This window comes from Schistocerca piceifrons, chromosome 5 (genome assembly GCF_021461385.2).
Source record: "Schistocerca piceifrons isolate TAMUIC-IGC-003096 chromosome 5, iqSchPice1.1, whole genome shotgun sequence".
Classification (NCBI taxonomy): Eukaryota; Metazoa; Arthropoda; class Insecta; order Orthoptera; family Acrididae; genus Schistocerca; species Schistocerca piceifrons.
The window spans coordinates 26,745,436-26,767,711 of NC_060142.1; the positions used below are offsets into that span (position 1 = coordinate 26,745,436).

General features: G+C 40.3%; 1 protein-coding gene across 1 annotated transcript in view; it reads left to right on the plus strand.

The window, feature by feature from the left end:
* The window catches only part of LOC124798129 (trehalase-like), a 363,441-nt gene that overhangs the window by 154,744 nt on the left and 186,421 nt on the right, over positions 1–22,276 (plus strand). The window contains exon 2 of the mRNA XM_047261387.1: positions 4,897–5,685. Coding sequence (XP_047117343.1) covers positions 4,897–5,685 — 789 coding nt within the window. The remainder of the gene's footprint in view (positions 1–4,896; positions 5,686–22,276) is intronic.

Below are 22,276 nucleotides of genomic sequence, written 5' to 3' on the forward strand. Positions count from 1 at the left end.
GCCTTGCTCACATGAATGTGAGATTTTCATGAGGACAGTAATAGCTGTGATGGTTCATAGTAATGTTAAAATCTAACTGCACCTCATTGGACCACACAAAACATCTGCAATTCCTCAGCCTCATGATTGTACCCCATATGATTGTACTTTTGACAATAAGCATAGTTGTGATAATGAGTTAAAAATGCTTTTAGGAAATCAACAAACGCTGCATCTACCTGACTGCCTTGATCCAAAGCTTTAAGTATGAGGATGTCATTCTCTTCAAGATATCCCATTATGTTTGAGATCAGAATATGTTCTACAATTGTATAACAAATTGATGTAAAGGGTATTGGACAGTAGTTTTGTGGATCACTTCTATTACCCTTCTTGTAGACAAATGTGACTTGTGCCTTTCTCCAAGAACTGACCACAGTTATCTGTCAAGCACTACATCTGAGGCCTGGAGCTCTGTTCGATTTTTACCATTTTAGATTTTTCTCAACACCACTGACACTAATAATTATTTTATTCATCTTTTCAGTGGTACGAGGATTAAATTGGGGCAATTCTCGTGGGTTTTCCCTTGTAAAGGAACAAATGAAAACAGAGTTAAGCGTTTCATCTTTTGCCTTGGTACCCTAAATTTCAGTTCCTAACTCATTTGCTTGGGACTGAATACCAACTTTGGTGCCAGTAACAGTCTTCACAAAGGACCAGAATTTCTTTGGATTTTGTGAAATGTCAGTTAACAGTATTCTGCTACAGTAGTCATCGAAGGCATTATGCATTGTTCTCTTGACAGCCAAATGCATTTCATTCAGCATCTCCATATCTATAGTCCTATGCCTTGTTTTACATAACTTCTTTTTACAGTAACTGTATACCATGGAGGATCCCTCCCATTAAGAACTGTATTACTGCATACATATCTATCCAGTGCATGGTCAACTATTCTTTTAAACTTGAGCCAGAGTTCCTCTATCATTGCATTATAAACAATAAGTACATTCTTTGCCCCCCTATACAGTAGAGTGACAGTACTGCACTTATAACCCTTATGTAGCATGCTAGATAGCTAGATAGCTGATCCCATCCACATACATTACTAGTTGTTGTGCAGCTTGACAATGAATACCACTACCCCATGTAGCTAACAGAACTTTTCTACCCTCAAGAATAGCATGCCAGATCCTTACATAGCACTCTCAATAGCCACCCCCATGACACTAAAAATGGAAATATAAAAATAACTGACATCAAATAATGCACAAGTGGTGAATATTGTAACTTTAATTCTTAATCATACAGCAGTGATCCTCATAATAAAACTGACATCTTGGGTGCAATATATTTTATTGCTACAATCAAAAATATTGTTTGGTACAAGTGCTGTTCGTTATTGATATCTATCCACCTCCAGCCAAGTGGTCAGCATAGTTGACTGCCATGCGGAGGAGCCAGATTCAGTTCTCCGTACTGCTAGGGGGTTTTCCTCAGTAGTACTGGCATGGGGTGCATTCAGTCACAAAAGAAAAGCAAGTCACAGAAGCATATTCTGTGCACTGAATGAACAACATTCTGTTACCATACTGCTTAGTCCTGTGCATGCTTATGCCAGTTAAACTTAAGTAAATTAAAAAGAAAGCTGCTGCTTTCAAGAATGCTGTTGATCCCTCAGTTAAACTCTGCAGCTGCTGTTTGTCCTCTGTAGGTAATTTATTAGTTATTTGGCTACACTGGCATATCGCTGGGAAATTAGTTACCTAGACAATTACATTCTGATCCCATCCACATACATTACTAGTTGTTGTGCAGCTTTACAATGAATACCACTACACCATGTAGGTAACAGAACTTTTCTACCCTCAAGAATAGCTTTTCACATTATTTGTTGGAAAAGTGGCTCATGAGGTAAGTTTTTAATTTTCATTTAAGCTGGTTGAGATCCCTAATTTCTTGATTTCTCTTAGACAGGAACTTGAATACTTTAGCTCAAAAGCACATAACTCCTCTCTGAACCATAAACAAGAAGGCAAAGTTTACATGAAAACTATTTTTGTTTTATGAATGCATGGCCTCTATTCTTTCAAGCATGTCTGAAATAACAGACAGCCACACGTTCATATAATTGATTCACCTTGATGGGTAATGAATCCACTGCCTTCAGTGCAGACACACAATTATGTTCAACCTCCTTTCGGAACCTCAAAGTAGCAAATATGGAGGACACGAACAGGGACTGCAGGTAGGTGGGAATGAGGGTTGGCTGAGGGTTGTACTGAGGTAGGCTGTGTAGCTGAGACAAACACTGTGTCTGAATGGTGCAATGTTAACACAACTGCCTAATAAACAGGAGATCCTCTGTTTGAATCCCAGTCTGGCACACAATTTTACTCGTCGCCACTGTTTCCACATGAAGTCCCAATGCAGCTGACATCAAAGTTCGTTCCCTTTCCTTTCCTTTCTTGCCCCTCTCCCTTCAAAATACATAATAAACTACTTTTGTGTTGTATCTTACATGTGTGTAGCTCACAGTTCAGTTGAATCTAATTTTTAATGTTAGGAACAGAAACCATTAAGGAGTAAATGTATTGAGTCAAGTGTGTAAGAATTCCAAGATCTGAAAGATGAGCAGCTGACTACTTCACAAAATATTCTTACTGCTCATTTCTGATATTCAGATTGTTTACTTAAAGTTCACTGCCCAAGAAGATAATTCTTCTGATATATGAGCAAACAGACAACAGAATTCTGAGACAGACTTTATCTGAAGGAGACAATATATTTAGTGCTGCTGACAGATAAGAATAGAAGTACCCAACACTCTCTTAGCTTTCTGAACCACAAGTACCTTCCACATCACAAATTAGGGTGGAAGGCTACTCACCACATGGAGGAGGAACTGAGTAGCAAACAATCATATTTAAAAGTAAATTTGTAAGTAGACTAAGCTTCTGGACAAAGCCGTTCAAACATGCACAATACATGCACATATGGCCTCTAACATCTTTGTGCTAATATCAGGTTGATAGTGACCCACTTATTTTGAGAATTTCATTCTGCCCTTCTCAACCTTCTCCCCTCTGCTCCGTGAAGAAGGAACAAATTATTTTTTCTCAAACCCACAGTAGAATTTTGTACTTTTTAATGTGTACTGTCAGCACTAAATACTCATTCTTTTAAGCCTGGGGGTAAGTGCTGACCAACAATTCTACCTCATAATTTTCTAATTTTCTCAAGCGGTTTTACCTTTCAATACAAAAAACAATAAACCGGTGAGTTTCTGAGGCTTACTTCCTTATTGTAAGAAATATGCCTGTGGTGTGTTTCTTCAACAGGAACAAATTGTCCATGTTTCTTTTGGCAAAAAATGATGCTTAACTACAAAAATAAATAAGCAAGCAGTAATAGAAAAAACAGCTTCTCTTCAGTGTAGCTTTTTGAAGATTAACATATGCTCTGCTAATTTTATTATTTTCAGTTTAGTCTGAACAAGCAAAAATAGTTCACAGAACTGTAATAAAACTTATTCTTTAAAATAATGTACAGAATTAATTAATAGCAAGTGCTTCTCTTTGTTGATGTATCCTTTAACTGATAGAAAATTCCTGAAGGTACCCCTATGTGACAGTATCTGTGGATTGCCATAAATGAATGAATGAATGAAATGAATGGAAGCAGTTTGATGTTACTTTGCATATAAGAGCTGAGCCTACACTTCACTGACAAAATTTCAAGTTTTTCAGGGATATTTTTTGAGTATTTTTAATAAGGCATCCAAAGCCTCATGAGGCTTATTAAAGAGCAATTTCACTTTATTTAATTTCTTGTTCCCATTCACCTACGTATCTTTATTGTAATGAAAATATCTGCACAACACTGCAGATGTTGACAATATGAGCTGTGTCTCTTTCTTAGTAACGAATTTGTTCCATTCAGTCATGATACTTACTGTTGCCACCAGTAATACAAAATTTACTATTGACAACAGTAATGCCCACTTTACTCTTCATCCTCAAACTCACATTCAGTATTACTTTTTTCTGTCTCACATTCATTTCTCTACTGATCTTAGTTATATACTTACAGTGACACAAAACTTTATGGATAGGTTTACTGATGAAGAGTTCTCTGATTTGTACCTCATGTACAGGTCCATTCCGTGTAATGGAAGAGTGGCACAAAAACACTGTGTAGAGCTGCTCCTGCTGCCATAGCAACCGCATCAGAGTACTTTGCCTTTATGGCAAATGGAAGGAGAGTTGGTGGTGCAAAGTTCCTGATCAACAGTCTTGTGCCAGTATTCTGAATTAAATTCCAAACCTATCAGTAGGACCTCATGAAGTGAGGGCACGTAACACTGTTGAACTCAGCAATGCCCTGGATGCTATTCGAAAGAGTCAGTTGTATTCCAGGTTGGAGATTCTCCCTCTCTCTTCTCTAGCTGTCATCTGACAGAAATATGGCACTGTGCTACACATGTACCCATTAAACTTACCCATATGTAACAGATACAATTGAACACTTTGTGAAGGAAGGCAGCCACTCTGTGTGAAGAATAAAGAAACACTCTTGCATTTAGGCATCTCCCTGTCAGCTGTGCCATATGACTTGGCTTTTTAGAGTATTTTTGCATCTGAAGTTTCTTGAATCACTTAATGTTTCATGTTGTAAGTTTCAGTGATTGCATACTACAGGCTTCTTCATTGTTGTGAAAGTATTCACACTGAAATAAAGGTAGCTAGCATAAAAACCTGAATAAATCACAGTTACTCAGAATAAGTCGTGAAGAAACCTCCATAATTTTCTTTAGTTGCCTTCAGACTCACCTTATACAAATAGTTAGTTTGCAAACTGGAAATTATTATGAAAATGGCATTTAAATTTTTTTTGTTTTCTGCTTTTTTACAGCCAGATTTACTGCCAGGGATCCTTACTAGACACTGTGCAGAAGAGCAAAATTTACAGCGATGACAAAACTTTTGTGGACATGAAACAGAAAAAACCATCACAAGAAATTCTGTCTGAATTCCAAACCTTGATGGACTCAACAAATGGCTCACCCTCACAAGAACAAATACGGAACTTTGTTTCTGATAATTTTGAAGAGGGCAAGGAATTGGAAGAATGGACTCCTCCAGATTGGGTAAAAAATCCATCTAGTCTAAACACTATTAGGGATCCAGATCTGAGAAACTGGGCCTACTATTTAAATGACATGTGGAAAGAGTTGGCTCGAAGAATTTCAGATGATGTGAAAGAAAATCCTGACAGATATTCCCTGATATATGTCCCAAATGGTTTCATAATACCTGGAGGACGCTTTCGGGAATATTACTACTGGGACACCTACTGGATTGTTAATGGCATTCTGATATGTGGCATGAAGGAAACAGCAAAAGGCATTATTGCCAACTTTGCTCATATGGTAGAAGATATAGGCCACATACCAAATGGTGGTCGTGTATACTACTTAGAACGTTCACAGCCACCTATGTTTGTACCCATGATTTATTCCTATACTACTTATGTGAAGCCGCATGAAGCACAAATGATAATAAAGCAGTACATAGATACTATGGACAAGGAGTTTTCATTTTGGATGTCAAACAGAACTGTAGCTGTTGAGAAAAATGGAAAGAGCTATACATTATGCCGCTACTACGCACCATCATCTGGTCCCCGGCCTGAGTCTTATACGTAAGTATAAAAATAAACTTCTGAATCAGTTAAACAAGATTTACAATGTGTGTGTGTGTTTTGTGGGTAAAGGTAGGTGTCTGAGAAGTTAGGTGAGTGTTTTATCAGATCATTTCTTCAGCTACCTGATCTTTTACTGGTAGAGGTGAAAAGACTTTGGGCCATTTATGATTTCCCCATTAGCTGCCAATTTATGCAACTGAGTCAATATTGTATTGCAGTATTAGCTATTCAGTAATAGTGTGTATCATTTCATTATGACAAGTTCAGTTTTTATGTTCTAGAACAATGAGGAATGATTCCAACTACATAAAACATTTAAGCATTTCTTATCTGTGGTTCACATTATTGGTATGAAGCACAGAGCATCCATAGATGCATTGAAACCACTCTGTACGAAGGAAGTAGGGAGCACTTCCTCTGCGCAGTTCTCCTCCACAAGGCATTAAGTGTGTAGGACGGGATGGAGTTTGCCTGCCCCCCCCCCCCCCCCTCCCAACTTCCCCCCCCCCCCTCCCTCCCTCCCTTCATCTCCTGCCTGCCCAATAGGGCTCTAATAAAAGGACAATGTAGGCACATGTATGTATTATCCTGCCGTGTCTTTGATTCACTGTGTTCTCCATAATTCATTTTTTCTTGCTTATTCACTGTAAAACTTCATTAATAACTTCTAACTGAAGTACAGATCACTATGATGCTGTTGTTTTGTTTAGATCATCAACCCTGAAATCGGTTTGATGCAGGGTCACTTTCTGGTCACTTTCCAGCTTTCCTCCTCTTCATTTCAGCCCAGCTGCAACTGCTATATGCCACATCATTAATGATCTGAAATGTGTACTCATACCTATGACTGCTCCTGCAGTTATTTCCCTCTACCACTCCTTTAAGTCAGTTTTCAGCAACACCTTATGTCTAAATATCTGCCAAACATGCCATGTCTTTGATTCACTATGTTCTTCAAAATTCGTTTTTTCTCCTTAATTCACTGTACAACTCCTTCATTAATAACTCCTTCATTAATAACTAATCCACCGCATTTTCAACAGTCTCCTTTAATGACACATTTCAAAAATTTTTAAATTACTTCATTTCTGTGTTTTTAGTTGCCCATGTTTTGTACCTGATAACATTTTGTGAATCTCTTTCTGATCTGAACATCTTTCTTTTGATAGAAATCTTTTTGGCCTTGTGAAATCCCTGCCATTAGTGATTTCTTAGCTCTTTCTTCTTATTTATATCTTATTTCTTATTCTTTCTTATTTCTTATTCTTATTCAGTTCTTCTTTATTCTTATTTATCTATTCTACTTACAAAGTAGAATTATTCATTAACCTCTTCAAGTGTTCTACATTCGAGTTTAAAATTTGACCTTCTGTGCCCACCATTGTTTCAGTTCCTTTTTTGTTTATGTGCAAATTATAATCACAAGCTAGCACTCAGTCTACCACCTGACTCAGTTCCCATTCATTTTTGGCAAGTACTGCTATGTAATCAGTAATCCATATAATTCTGATTTGTACTCTCTCAGACAAAGACCTCCCATATAGAGACAGTCTTCCAATTCCCTCATTGCCTCTTCTATTTATAGACTCAATTCAGTGGTGCCACTCATCAGTTTTGCCTATCACCTTTCCTGATTTTGCAGTCAGTGCTGACTATTTCACTCTGCTTCACATATTCATATTAAGAAAATGGATTACCCCTCCATTCCTGTACCTGACAACATATTGCCTGAGAACAAGGAACATTTTATTCCATACCATATTATAAAAGCCTTCTCCAAATCTATCATATCATATGATAAAAGCCTCCTCCAAATCTATGAATCTGCAACCCCCCACACCGTCTAATCGCCTGACTGCACACACCTGCCCTGACCTCTCTCTCCACCTCATCCCTTCGCACTCCGCAGCAGCACCTCACTGTCCACCACCCTACTATTTGACTACATTCCACTATCATTATTTTACTTTTGTTGACATTTGTCTTCCAATTTCTTTTGAAAACATTATCCACCCCATTCATATGTCCTTCCAAGCCCTTTGTCATATCATGACAAAACGACAATGTCATCAGCAAACTACAAAGTTTAATCTGTTCTCCCTAAGCTTTAATTCCCTTTTTTCAAAGTTTTCCTTTCTTTTCTTCACTGATTACTCATTTCAAAGACTGGATATCAGAGATAGGATACAAATCTGTCTCATTCTCTTCTGAACCACTGTTCCCCTTTCAAGTCTTTTGACTCTTGTAACTGTGGTTTAGTTTCTGTACAACCTGTAAATAACCTTTTTCTCTCTGCATTTTATCCCTGCCACCTTCAGAATTTCAAAGAGTGTAGTCAGATCACTCTTGTCAAATACTTTCTGTAAATCCACAAATGTTATGAATATTTTGCATGACTTATTGAAGTTTGGTAATACTCACACCTGTCAACACCTGCCTTCTTTGAAAGTGGAAATCTGAGGATATTTTGTCAGTCTCATATATCTTACACACCAGGTGGAAAAATTTTGTTTTGGCTGGCTGTTCTACAGATCTCACATTTTCTAAGGGAACTTCATCCATTACCAGTGAACTTGTTTTCACTTAAGACTTTCAGTGTTCCATCAAGATCTTCTCTCATATCATCTTCAACTTCTCTTCTCTTTCTAAAATATCAGTTGTCAGTTAGTTACCCTTATATATACCCTCTGTATGTTCCTTCCAACTTTCAGCTTTCCTTTCCTTGCTTGCCATTTGAAATCCTGATATGCATACATCTGTACCCAAAGGTCTGTGCATGCTTCTACAGCCTTACATTTGTCCTCCAGACATTCCTACTCAATCATTGTGCACTTTCTGTCAAACTCATTTTTTAGACAGCTGCATTCGCTGTTGCCTACTTCATTTGCTGCATGTTTGTATTTCCTCCTTTCATGAATTAAAGTCAATATCTCTGGTATCATCCTAGGATTTCTACTAGGTCTTGCTTTTTTGTAGATGTAGTCCTTTGCTGCCCTCCCTATTTCCTCTATCTAAGCTCCCCATTTATCCACTATTGTTGTAGCCCAATGGTATCTAATGTTCCCTCTAAAATTATCAACAATCCCTCGTTCCCTCAATTTATCCAGATCCTATCTCCTTAGTTTCCCACCATTTTCAAATTTGTTGAGTTTGAATCTGGAGTATATAACCAATAAATTATGGTCAGAGTCAACATCTGCCTCTGGAAATGTCTTATAGTTTAAAATCTGCCCTCAGAATATGTCTTACCATTATGTAATCAATCCAAAGCCTTCTGGTGTCCCCAGATCTCTTCCACGTATAACTTCCTTCGTGAAACTTAAACCAAATTTAGTGATGACTAAATTATGCTCTGTGCAAAATTCTACCAGGTTGTTTTCTCATTCATTCCTTTACTTCAGTCCATGTTGTTCTGCTATTTTTTCTTCTCTTCCTTTTCCTACTGCTGAACTCTAGACACCCATTACAAATAAATTTTCACTGACTTGTACAGCTGTGATAGGTGTTGGATTAGTGCCTATCTTGGCTCTGATAAAGCATCAACTATGTTCTTCATAGCAGCTTCCCCACAATCCCATTTTCTTATCCATTACTAGGCCTGCTCATGCATTTTCCCTATTTGATTATGTGTTGATAACCCTCTACCCACCTGACCTGAAGTCCAGTTCTTCCTACCACCATATTTAGCTAATTCCCACAATATTTAATTTTCACCTATCCGCTCCTCTAAACTACTCACACAATTACAGGATCTAACATTTCACACTATGGCCCATAACATGCCAGTTTTGGTTTTACAGATGACAATGTGCTCCTGAGTTGTTCTCGGCATCCAAACAGTAGACTATTTTACCTAGGGAGATGCCATACAGTAGAGTTGTATGTGCTTGGTAAAAAAGATAACCACTATAGTTTCTACTTGCTTTCAGCTACTGAAAAGGCTGCTGCTCTCTTCAGGAACTGTGGGTTAGTCTGATCTCTCCACATATACCTCTCCATTGTGGTTGCATCTGCACCTACAATACAGCTATCTACATCACCACAGTGTGCAAGCCACCTCCCCTTGGCAATTTCCATAGTTCATGGTGGTAAAAATACTTACAAGCTAAAATACAAGGTGCCCCACTTGAAAGAGGCTCCACTATCATTTGTAGTAATGCTGCAGAAATTCCGCCATGTAACTGTGATGTTTGACTAGGCAACTGTTGAATTCTGCCTAGTAGTCAATTATGGCAAATTTAGGAAACCTGCTTTCTCTGATTGCTAGACAACATTCAAACAAATCAGAATAATGAGTTTTTATTACAGTAAGACAAATGACAATACTTAACTTTGAGAAGTATGTAGATATGTTGCAAGCAAAGAGCGACATGTAAAATGAGAAATCTCTTCAGTAAATACAATTCCTAATACAAGTGAAGTAATATAGTTGACACTTCTATTGAGGTCGCTAGTCTTGAAGCTTCTGGGCTGTGGCCAATAGGGCACGACACTTATGTTTTCTTCGCATAGGGGACACCGCTGTCGCATTGTTGTCCTGGGGAGAGGTCGGTCAATGTGCAACGGGCTGATGTCTTCTTCACACCCCCCTCTGCTCTCTTGTTCCTGACTGGTGTACTGCTGCTTGACTTTACGCCATAACAGCAACTGCAACTGCAAAATCGTCTGACACAACAGTGTGTTTCCTTACATTGCTTTGCCAGGAGCTCAGTGTTCAATGTTTAGTGACAATGTATCAATATCCTGTCAAAGAGAACGTTTCTTGTGAAACAATATTGGATGCTACATCTACATCTACATCCATACTCTGCAAGCCACCTGATGGTGTGTGGCAGAGGGTACCTTGAGTACCTTTATCGGTTCTCCCTTCTATTCCAGTCTCATATTGTTCATGGAAAGAAGGATTGTCGGTATGCTTCTGTGTGGGCTCTAATCTCTCTGATTTTATCCTCATGGTCTCTTCACGAGATATACATAGGAGGGAGCAATATACTGCTTGACTCTTCAGTGAAGGTATGATCTCGAAACTTTAACAAAAGCCTGTACTGAGCTACTGAGCATCTCTCCCGCAGAGTCTTCCACTGGAGCTTATCTATCATCTCCGTAACACTTTCACGATTACTAAATGACCCTGTAACGAAGTGCACTGCTCTCTGTTGAATCTTCTCTATCTCTTCTGTCAACCCTATCTGGTACGGATCCCACACTGCTGAGCAGTATTCAAGCAGTGGGTGAACAAGCGTACTGCAACCTCTCTCTACTCTCACAATACATATTTGTTGTGTAATGAAAATCCACATGCACTGGTGGAGCAACCCATGCATTCACAAAAGACTGGTGTGTTCTGTCCAATATCACAGTGTGTTTTTTTGTCTGCTACGAAAAGTGTAGTTTACATCAAAATGTTTTCAGCAATTTATGAACCAGTTGGACAATGAAGAACTTAGCCTCAGTTGGTACCATGAGGATAGTACCATGTGCCACACATCTCGAGTGACCGTGTCTGAGGTTGAATCATTTTTCCCCAACAGAGTGATTTCAAAAGATCACCTGATTTAACATTACCTGATATTTTCCTATGGGGTGGCCTAAAAGGCAAGGTCTACAGGAACAAACCATACAACTTGAAAGATTTATGAGGGGACATCATCTATTGAATCCAGGCAGTGACACCAGAGGTCCTGACAGCAGCATTGAAGAATCTGCAGCATCGTGTTCAACTATGTTTACAAGTCAACGGTGGACACTTCCAACATCTTTTGTGATTCAACTCTATTTCCCCATGAGCAAGGGATGACACCTTTAAGTGTAAATTAAGCAAATGTTTGACTGTGGGGCCTCTGTCAAGTGGGACACCCTGTATTTTTCTCTTTTATTCCTTATTTATTCAGATCTTAGCACCTGAAATCCATTCGTTTTGAGCTGCAATTCATCAGTCCTCATTGCCTGGTGACCAGAGTGTCTTGACTCCTGCTTTTAAGCTGTACACATTTTGCTTTTAGTTATCAGTTTTAGCTGTTAAACTTTGAGATGTTGATTCTGCCACATACTTACATTTTAAGTATCTGATATGTCTCTTGCCCCCCCCCCCCCCCCCCCCCACATGAACCATGGACCTTGCCGTTGGTGGGTAGGCTTGCGTGCCTCAGCGATACAGATAGCTGTACCGTAGGTGCAACCACAACGCAGGGGTATCTGTTGAGATGCCAGACAAACGTGTGGTTCCTGAATAGGGGCAGCAGCCTTTTCAGTAGTTGCAAGGGCAACAGTCTGGATGATTGACTGATCTGGCCTTGTAACAATAACCAAAACGGCCTGGCTGTGCTGGTACTGCAAACGGCTGAAAGCAAGGGGAAACTATGGCCCTAATTTTTCCTGTATGATTAAATGATGATGGCATCCTCTTGGGTAAAATATTCCAGAGGTAAAATAGTCCCCCATTTGGATCTCTGGGAGAGGACTACTCAAGAGGATGTCATTATCAGGAGAAAAAAAAAAAACTGGTGTTCTACAGATTGGAGCATGGAATGTCAGATCCCTTAATCGGGCAGGTAGGTTAGAAAATTTAAAAAGGGAAATGGATAGGCTAAAGTTAGATATAGTGGGAATTAGTGAAGTTCAGTGGCAGGACGAACAAGACTTCTGGTCAGGTGACTACAGGGTTATAAACACAAAATCAAATAGGGGTAATGCAGGAGTAGGTTTAATAATGAATAGGAAAATAGGAATGCAGGTAAGCTACTACAAACAGCATAGTGAACGCAGTATTGTGGCCAAGATAGATATGAAGCCCACACCTACTACAGTAGTACAAGTTAATGTGACAACTAGCTATGCAGATGACGAAGAAATTGAAGAAATGTATGATGAAATAAAAGAAATTATTCAGATAGTGAAGAGTGATGAAAATTTAATAGTCATGGGTGACTGGAATTTGGTAGTAGGAAAAGGGAGAGAAGGAAACGTAGTAGATGAATATGGATTGGGGCTAAGAAATGAAAGAGGAAGCCGCCTGGTAGAATTTTGCACAGAGCACAACTTAATCATAGCTAACACTTGGTTCAAGAATCATAAAGGAAGGCTGTATACATGGAAGAAGCCTGGAGATTATATAATGGTAAGACACAGATTTAGGAACCAGGTTTTAAATTGTAAGACATTTCCAGGGGCAGATGTGGACACTGACCACAATCTATTGGTTATGACCTGTAGATTAAAACTGAAGAAACTGCAAAAAGGTGGGAATTTAAGGAGATGGGACCTGGATAAACTGAAAGAACCAGAGGTTTTACAGAGTTTCAGAGAGAACATAAGGGAACAATTGACAGGAATTGGGGAAAGAAATACATTGGAAGAAGAATGGGTAGGTTTGAGGGATGAAGTAGTGAAGGCAGCAGAGGATCAAGTAGGTAAAAAGATGAGGGCTAGTAGAAATCCTTGGGTAACAGAAGAAATATTGAATTTAATTGATGAAAGGAGAAAATATAAAAATGCAGTAAATGAAGCAGGCAGAAAGGAATACAAACGTCTCAAAAATGAGATCGACAGGAAGTGCAAAATGGCTAAGCAGGGATGGCTAGAGGACAAATGTAAGGATGTAGAGGCTTATCTCACTAGGGGTAAGATAGATACTGCCTACAGGAAAATTAAAGAGACCTTTGGAGATAAGAGAACCACTTGTATGAACATCAAGAGCTCAGATGGAAACCCAGTTCTAAGCAAAGAAGGGAAAGCAGAAAGGTGGAAGGAGTATATAGAGGGTCTATACAAGGGCGATGTACTTGAGGACAATATTATGGAAATGGAAGAGGATGTAGATGAAGATGAAATGGGAGATACGATACTGCGTGACGAGTTTGACAGAGCACTGAAAGACCTGAGTCGAAACAAGGCCCCCAGAGTAGACAACATTCCATTGGAATTACTGACAGCCTTGGGAGAGCCAGTCATGACAAAACTCTACCATCTGGTGAGCAAGATGTATGAAACAGGCGAAATACCCTCAGACTTCAAGAAGAATATAATAATTCAAATACCAAAGAAAAGAGGTGTTGACAGATGTGAAAATTACCGAACTATCAGTTTAATAAGTCACAGCTGCAAAATACTAACTTGAATTCTTTGCAGACAAATGGAAAATCTGATAGAAGCCGACCTCGGGGAAGATCAGTTTGGATTCCACAGAAATGTTGGAACACGCGAGGCAATACTGACCCTACGACTTATCTTAGAAGAAAGATTAAGGAAAGGCAAACCTATGTTTCTAGCATTTGTAGACTTAGAGAAACCTTTTGACAATGTTGACTGGAATACTCTGTTTCAAATTCTGAAGGTGGCAGGGGTAAAATACAGGGAACGAAAGGCTATTTACAATTTGTACAGAAAGGAGATGGCAGTTATTAGAGTCGAGGGGCATGAAAGGGAAGCAGTCGTTGGGAAGGGAGTGAGACAGGCTTGCAGTCTCTCCCTGATGTTATTCAATCTGTATATTGAGCAAGCAGTGAAGGAAACAAAAGAAAAATTTGGAGTAGGTGTTAAAATCCATGGAGAAGAAATAAAATCTTTGAGGTTCGCCGATGACATTGTAATTCTGTCAGAGGCAGCAAAGGACTTGGAAGAGCAGTTGAATGGAATGGATAGGGTCTTGAAAGGAGGATATAAGATGAACGTCAACAAAATCAAAATGAGGATAATGGAATGTAGTCGAATTAAGTCGGGTGATGCTGAGGGAATTAGATTAGGAAATGAGACACTTAAAGTAGTAAAGGTGTTTTGCTATTTTGGGAGCAAAATAACTGATGATGGTCAAAGTAGAGAAGATACAAAATGTAGACTGACAATGGCAAGGAATGTGTTTCTGAAGAAGAGAAATTTGCTAACATCGAGTATAGATTTAAGTGTCAGGAAGTTGCTTCTGAAAGTATTTGTATGGAGTGTAGCCATGTATGGAAGTGAAACATGGACGATAAATAGTTTAGACAAGAAGAGAATAGAAGCTTTTGAAATGTGGTGCTACAGAAGAATGCTGAAGATTAGATGGGTAGATCACGTAACTAATGAGGAAGTATTGAATAGGACTGGGGAGAAGAGAAGTTTGTGGCAAAACTTGACCAGAAAAGGGATCGGTTGGTAGGACATGTTCTGAGGCATCAAGGGATCACCAATTTAGTATTGGAGGGCAGCGTGGAGGGTAAAAATCGTATAGGGAGACCAAGAGATGAATACACTAAACAGATTCAGAAGGATGTAGGTTGCAGTAGGTACTGGGGGATGAAGAAACTTGCACAGGATAGAGTAGCATGGAGAGCTGCATCAAATCAGTCTCAGGACTGAAGACCACAACAACAACAACAACATGTCTCTTACCTGTACACATAATGACATGAAATCCAGCACTCTCATTTGCATGTGACACTGTTGGAACATTAGTCTAAAATTGTGAATTTTTTCATAATGTTGTCTTAAGATACATTTCCATAATTTTTTGTACTGGGTGAAGAATCTGTCTAGATATATTAATTCTTCAGTAAGCAAATGTATAACCTATGCTTTGCAGTAAAATAGCTATTTTTTTATTTTCCAGTATTTATTCTGATAGCTGATCTGTTTTGCAAGTATAATTTGGAGATGGTATCATGATTTATGTGCGGTATGTGCCTCAGCTTAGTATTTTTGAGAAACAATTCTTTCTACATCTACATCTAAATGACTATGCTGCAATTCACTCTTAAGTGTTTATTAACATGTTCAGATAAAAAAAAATTATTTACCAAGTGGCAGCAGGAGAACAGATGTATAAAGATATTGAAATGTGCATGATTTTGGAGCCAATGACTCCTCCTTGTGGCAAAATAGTTGAAGGGAAATGAATAGGAATAAAGGAAAAAGACAGCTGAGCCACAGTATATGGGAAGAGTTTGGAAAAGTTGCCCAGAACCTACGGTCAGGTGAGACTTAATGGACAGGGTGAAAAGGAAAGATTGACTGTAGGAGTCAGCACTGGACAAGATTTGAAAATCTGAGAGCATAATGGTGGCAGGTAGCATGATACACAAGGCAGAGATTACTGACAAAACATTGTGCATGAGTTAATAAAAGTGAAAAGCTAAGTGCATTGTATGTGGTAGAATCAGGGATGGCGAAAAATAGTCATATCAGAAAGTAAAATAGATAGAAAACTAAAATAGAGTGAAGAAAGCAATAGTTACACAGAAGAAACATGTAGAACAAAGAAACAATATTGTGAAAAAGAAAGTTGCTACTCACTGTATAACAGAGATGCTGGTTCAAAGATAGGCAAAAAAAAAAAAAGAAAAAAAAAACGACTCTCATAAATATAGCTTTTGGTCAGTAAGGCCTTTCTTCACAATTAGACAACAAACATGCACATACACACTCATGCAAACACAACTCACACACACATGACTGCAGCCTCAGGCAGCTGAGGCCACACAGTGAGCAGCAACACTAGGGCATGAAGAGAATGGCGACTGGATGGGGGTAAGCAAAAGGGTGGGGTGAGGAATGGTAGGGTAGGGTTGGCAGTCACAGGCGTGCTGTTGCGGAGCATGCAGGGATGAAGTGGAAAGAGCATACAGCAGCTATGTGCAGTCGAGATGTTAGATGGTGGGCAGTGGAGAGGTGGGGAGGGGTGAGGGGGATAATGGAAAAGGAGAGAAGTAAAAAAGAATGTGTGTGATGTGGGAATGAGGGCTGTGTAGTGCTGGAATGGGAACAGAGAAGGGGCTAGATGGGAGAGGACAATGACTAACAAAGGTTGAGGCCCGGAGGGTTATGGGAACATAGGATACATAACAGGGAAAGAAGTCTTAGCCCCACAGAAATATCAGTCTTTTCCATAGGCCTCACCTATTGCCACACTCCCAAATTCAATCATGTAGAACTTGTTAAACACCTTCTCTCCTTATCCCAGTCTCTACAGTGAAGACACTTTTCTGCCATGAACCCTAACAATCAGACTGAACCAAAGACCAATGCTGAACCATGCCTAGCTCACTTCACTCCTCCATCCACCCATAATCCACCACCATTGCCCCCAAATCCCCCCTGTTAACTTTCCAGAATTTCTTAACCTTGAACCTTGCGTCACCATCATTCCCCAAATCCCTCAACATGGAAACTAACATTACATCCACAGAAAGAACCAGAGTCCACCATCTAAAACAGATCCTGATCTTACTATACAACTTGTGTGTAAAGGCTCCACCACTGTTGTTTTGAACTGTGATGATTATCTGGCAGAAGGACTCTGCCACCTGCACGCCTTGGCACAGTGACCTCATTCCAGAAATCCAGAGGATGTCCAGTCACTTCTCAAGTTCTTAGGCCTATCCCGAACCTCTCCCCAGAGTCCATCCCTCTGCTTACCCCTATCATTCCCTGTTCTCCTACCTTCTACATGTTTCCTGAAGTCCATAAAGCCAACCACCCACGATGCCCCATTGTGGCTGGTTACTGTACCCCACTAAGAGAATCTCTGCTCTCATAGACCAACATGTTCAACCTATTACCCAGAATCTACCCTCCTATATAAAAGATACCAACCATTTCCTCCGCAGACTCTGCACAGTTCCTGTCTCTTTATTGCATGGTGTCCTGCTCATCACTATAGATGCCACCTCCCTTTACACTAACAACCCTAATGACCATGTCCTTACTGCTACCAAACACTACCTTTCCTAACACCTGACAGGTTCCAAAACAACAACCTCCTTCATAGTCCCATGAGCAACTAAATCCTCACCCACAATTACTTCTCCTTTGCAGGCATTACCTACAAACAAATCCAGAATTTGGCTATGGCACCATTTAATGCCAGCCTCTTCATGGACCGTCTAGAGGAATCCTTCCTAAACACCTGGCTGAGATTCATCTATGACATTTTTGCAATTTGGATAGAGGGTGAGGGCACCCTATCCACATTCCTCCAGGACCTCGATTACTTCTCCCCCATTAGCTTCACCTAGTCCTGCTGAAGCCAACAAGCCATCTTACTGGATGTTGATCTCCACCTCAAAGATGGCTACATCAGCACCTCCATCATATCAGACCTACTAACCACTAGTAATACCTCCACTTTGACAGCTGCCACCGTTTCCATACCAAGAAGTCCCTTCCATACAGCCTAGCCACCCACGGTCATGAAATCTGTAATGACAAGCAGTCCCTCTTGAAATATACTGATGGTCTCACTAAAGCCTTCAGGAACCATAATTATCTCCCAAGCTTATTCTAAAACAAATCTCCCATGCCTTATCTTTCCAGTCTCCCATCACCTCACAAAGTCCCTCCATTTGGTCAAAGAGGAGCATTACCCTCATATGTCAATGTCACCCAGGACTGGAGCAACTGAATTACATTCTCAGCCAGGGTTTCAACTGCCTCTTGTCATGCCCTGAAATGAAAATTGTCCTGCCCACCATCCTTCCCACCCCTCCCACAGTGGTATTCCACTGTCCACCGAACCTGCACAATTTACTCGTCCATCCCTACACAACTCCTGCTCCCAACCACTTACCTCATGGCTCACATCCCTGAAGTAGACCCTGATGCTAGACCTGTCCTATCCATCCTCCCACCACCACCTACTCCAGTCTGGTTAAAAACATCACCTATCCCATCAAACACAGGGCTACCTGTGAAACCAGTCATGTGATCAACAAGCTAAGCTGCAACCAGTGTGCTGCATTCTGTGTGTGCATAGAAACCAACAAGCAGACAGTCCGCAAGAATGGCCACTGATAAATTGTAGCCAAGAAAAAAAATGGACTGCCTTGTTGCTGAGCACACGGTGAAACATGGCATCCTTCATTTCAGTGACTGCTTCACTGCCTGTACCATATGGGTCCTTCCCACCATGACCAGCTTTTCTGAACTGCACAGACGGGAACTTTCCCTGAAATAGATCCTATGTTCCCATAATTCTTCTGGCCTCAACCTTCATTAGTCATTGTTCTCTCCCATCCAACCCCATCCCTGTTCCCATTGCAGCACTGTACAGCCCTCATTCCCCATCACACCCATTCTTTTTACTTCTCTCCTTTTCTGCTGCTCCTACCCCCCCCCCCCCCCCCCCCCAGCCCCCCCTATCCCTCATCTGTCCACTGATCTCAGTCTAACCTCCCAACTGCAGATAGCTGCCCTACCCTCTTTCCACCTCATCCCTGCATGCCTCCCAACAGCATGTCACTGTCTACAACCCCTACCCTACTATCTGTCCCTCTCCTCACCCCAGACTGCTGCTTAACCCACCCTATTGCCACTCCCATCTTGCAGTGGTGCTGCTGCTCGCACTGTTTCCACAGTTGCATGAGACTGCAGAGTTGCCCGAGACTGTAGTGATGTGCATGTTGTGTTTGCATGAGTGTGTATGTGTGTGTTTGTCACCTAATTGTGATGAAGGCCTTACTGGCCAAAAGCTATATTTGTGACAGTCGTTTTGTTATGCCTATCTGAGACTCAGCATCTCTGCTATATGGTGAGTAGCAACTTTCCTTTTCACAATACTGTTACATTCCATCCTGGATTTTCCATTATTAGACCAAAGAAATTAACATAAATTTAGGGCAGGTGGGTGACGACTACCAAGGATGAGTTGTAATGCCAGTTCTCAACTGTGGAGTTCTGAGAAACTGGTGTCTGGGGGACAAATCCAGATGGTACATGTGATGAAACGTGCACCAAGGTCATGATTGTCATGTTGTAGAGCAACAGGATATTGTGTGTTGCCAGTATACACCCTCTGCCTATGCCCATTCATCCTAACTGATAACTTGGCGGTAGCCATGCTAGTGTAAAAGATCAAACAGTGTTTACATGACAGCTTGTACATGACTTCTTGTTTCACAGGGTTCTCTCCCTTTGATTGTATATATTTTGCCAGTTGCAGGTCTGGTTCAGGGAGTGATAGAAGGGTGTGAGATGCAAGTCTACAATGGGGATGATCACAGCAATACAAGCAGTAGGGTAGGTAAATGGGTGCGGAAGGAGCACAGGATCTGACAAGGATATTGCAGAGATTGGAGGGCAACAAAAAGCTATTCTAGGTGTGGTGGGCAAAATGTGAGACAGAACAGACCTTATTTCAGGGAATGATTTTTTTGTAAAGATAGCCATGCAAAAAAGCTGATTAATACTTTCAAGTCCCGTATAATACTGAGTGACAAGAGTTGTACTACTAAGTTGTGTTTTGGAGGGATCAGCAGTATCAGGACTGGATGTTATGGCCCAGGAAATCTGCTCTTGAACTAGGCTGTTGAGGTAACTATGTCCAGTGAACTTCTTTGATGTCCTCCATCAGTATCAGTCCTATCTTGGATATTGTGTCACTTACACAACTTTCCAGTCTTTAAGTACAGATCTCTCAATGACTGACTAGTTATATATGATTGCAACATATGGAGTTATTGTATCAGCATACTCTGAGAGAAACATGACTGGTATGCAATTGGGACTGGAGGCCTCACCTTTATTAAGTGATTTAAGTTGCTTTGCCACACTTAGGATTTCTACTTTTAAGTTTCTCATCAAACAATGGAAAATCCAGGATGGAATGTAACAATATTAGAGAAGGAAAGTTGCCAATCACCATATAGCAGAGATGCTGAGTCGCAGTGAGGCACATCACGATAGGCCTATTGCCACTCAGCATTTCCTCTGTTCGGTGAGTGGCAACTTTCCTTCTCTAATATTATTTAAGTTACTCATGTTAGCAGTTATTCTTGATTCATATTTTGGAACACTTACTTTGCCTTCTATGGTGAAGGAATTTCAGGAAACCGTATTAAGTAACTCCACTTTAGTGGCACAGGCATCAGTAAAATCACCATTGCTATCACATGGTGAAGGTATCGATTGTGTCTTTCCACTGGTGTACTTTACACATGACCGGAGACTCTTTGGATTTTATGTCAGATTTCGAGACAGAGTTGCTTTGTGGAAAGTATTGAAAGCATCTCTCATTGCAGTTCTTGCTAAATTTTGAGCTTGTGTAGCATTTTGCCAGTCATGGTTTTGCATTGTTTTAAATTTGACAAGTCTTTTTGTTGCTTCTGCAACAATGTTCTGATGTATGTGATATTGCACTCACTATGTTATTCCAAATTATGATGCAGTGTTCCTTCAGACCTGCATGGATGTCTGAAGGAACAAGAACTGTGGTGACTAAAGCCATTATGAAATACACAAAATGTATTCATAGTTCTGAATGTAGACTACCATCAGCTGTAGAATGGAATGACAACAATGAAAATTAGTGCAGAAACAAGACTCAAACCTACTGGGTGAGGTGGCACAGTGGCTAGCACACTGGACTCACATTCAGGAGGATGACGGTTCAATCCCGTGTCCGGCTATCCCGATTTAGGTTTCCCGTGATTTCCCTAAATCACTCCAGGCAAATGCCAGGACGGTTCCTATGAAAGGGCACAGCCAACTTACTGCCCCATCCTTCCCTAGTGCGAATTGATGGATGACCTCGCTGTCTGGCCTCCTTTCCCCGAACAACCCAACCCAGGAATCAAACCCATGTTTCTCATTTATCGTAGCAGCTGCCTCACCAGTAGGCTATCCGAGCAAGACTCACAGCCAGACTCAAACTTCCATATGTTGTCAACTATGTTTCTACAATCTAAACTCATACATCCGTTATGCATATAACTGTACAGGGGAGACACACCACTTGAAGGTCACTTTCTTGGTATCGGCAGATAAATTGGATATTGTAGTGCACGTTACTCCAAATTAGGATGCAATGTTCCTTTAGAGATGCATGCATAATAATAACACAATCACTGTAATATTGTATTTATCTGCTGACACTGGGCAAGCAACTTTCAAGTAAAATGTCCCCCACCCCCTCCCCCTGTACGGGAATATACATAATGGATGTACAAGTACAGGTTGTAGACACACTGTTGATGACATATGGAAGTTTAGATCTAGTAATGAGTCATGCTGGAATAACCTAATGGTTGGGCAACCACTTGTGACAGGCAGGAAATCTGGGTTTGATTCCTGGCCCAGCACAAATTTGGATCATCGTATTTCCATTATACAACTGATGGTTGTCCATATTCACAACTGAGAATACATTTCATGTCTTCTGACCTGTTGTGTTCCATGGGGATCAGTACTATCTCTGTTATTTTATTTGGTGTTTGCCTCTCAATCGCTATTGGTACTATTTCTTTGAAGATAAACTGCATCTGGTCTACACTTACATATTCAGATGGAAAGGAGTGGAGTCTGTCTTTCAGAAAGGCCTTAAGCAACTATTTTATCTGCTTTTTTAAATAGATGTATTTTACATTTATTTTTGGTAGGTTCAGATGTTAAGGTATTCAGTCTTGCTACAAAATCTTGTGGTCACTAATCCCTCTGTCCATAATGCTGCTCCCTATTTGTTCACAAATATTTGTTGCTACGAGGTGAATTATATTTTCACAAACATTTGAACTTCAAGTGCACTCCTGATCTAACTGTTCAAAATTATTTTCTGAGAACCCATTCAGAATGATTTCAGATGACATTTTATGCCTACCTCCAACTTTACATTTTATGCCTACCT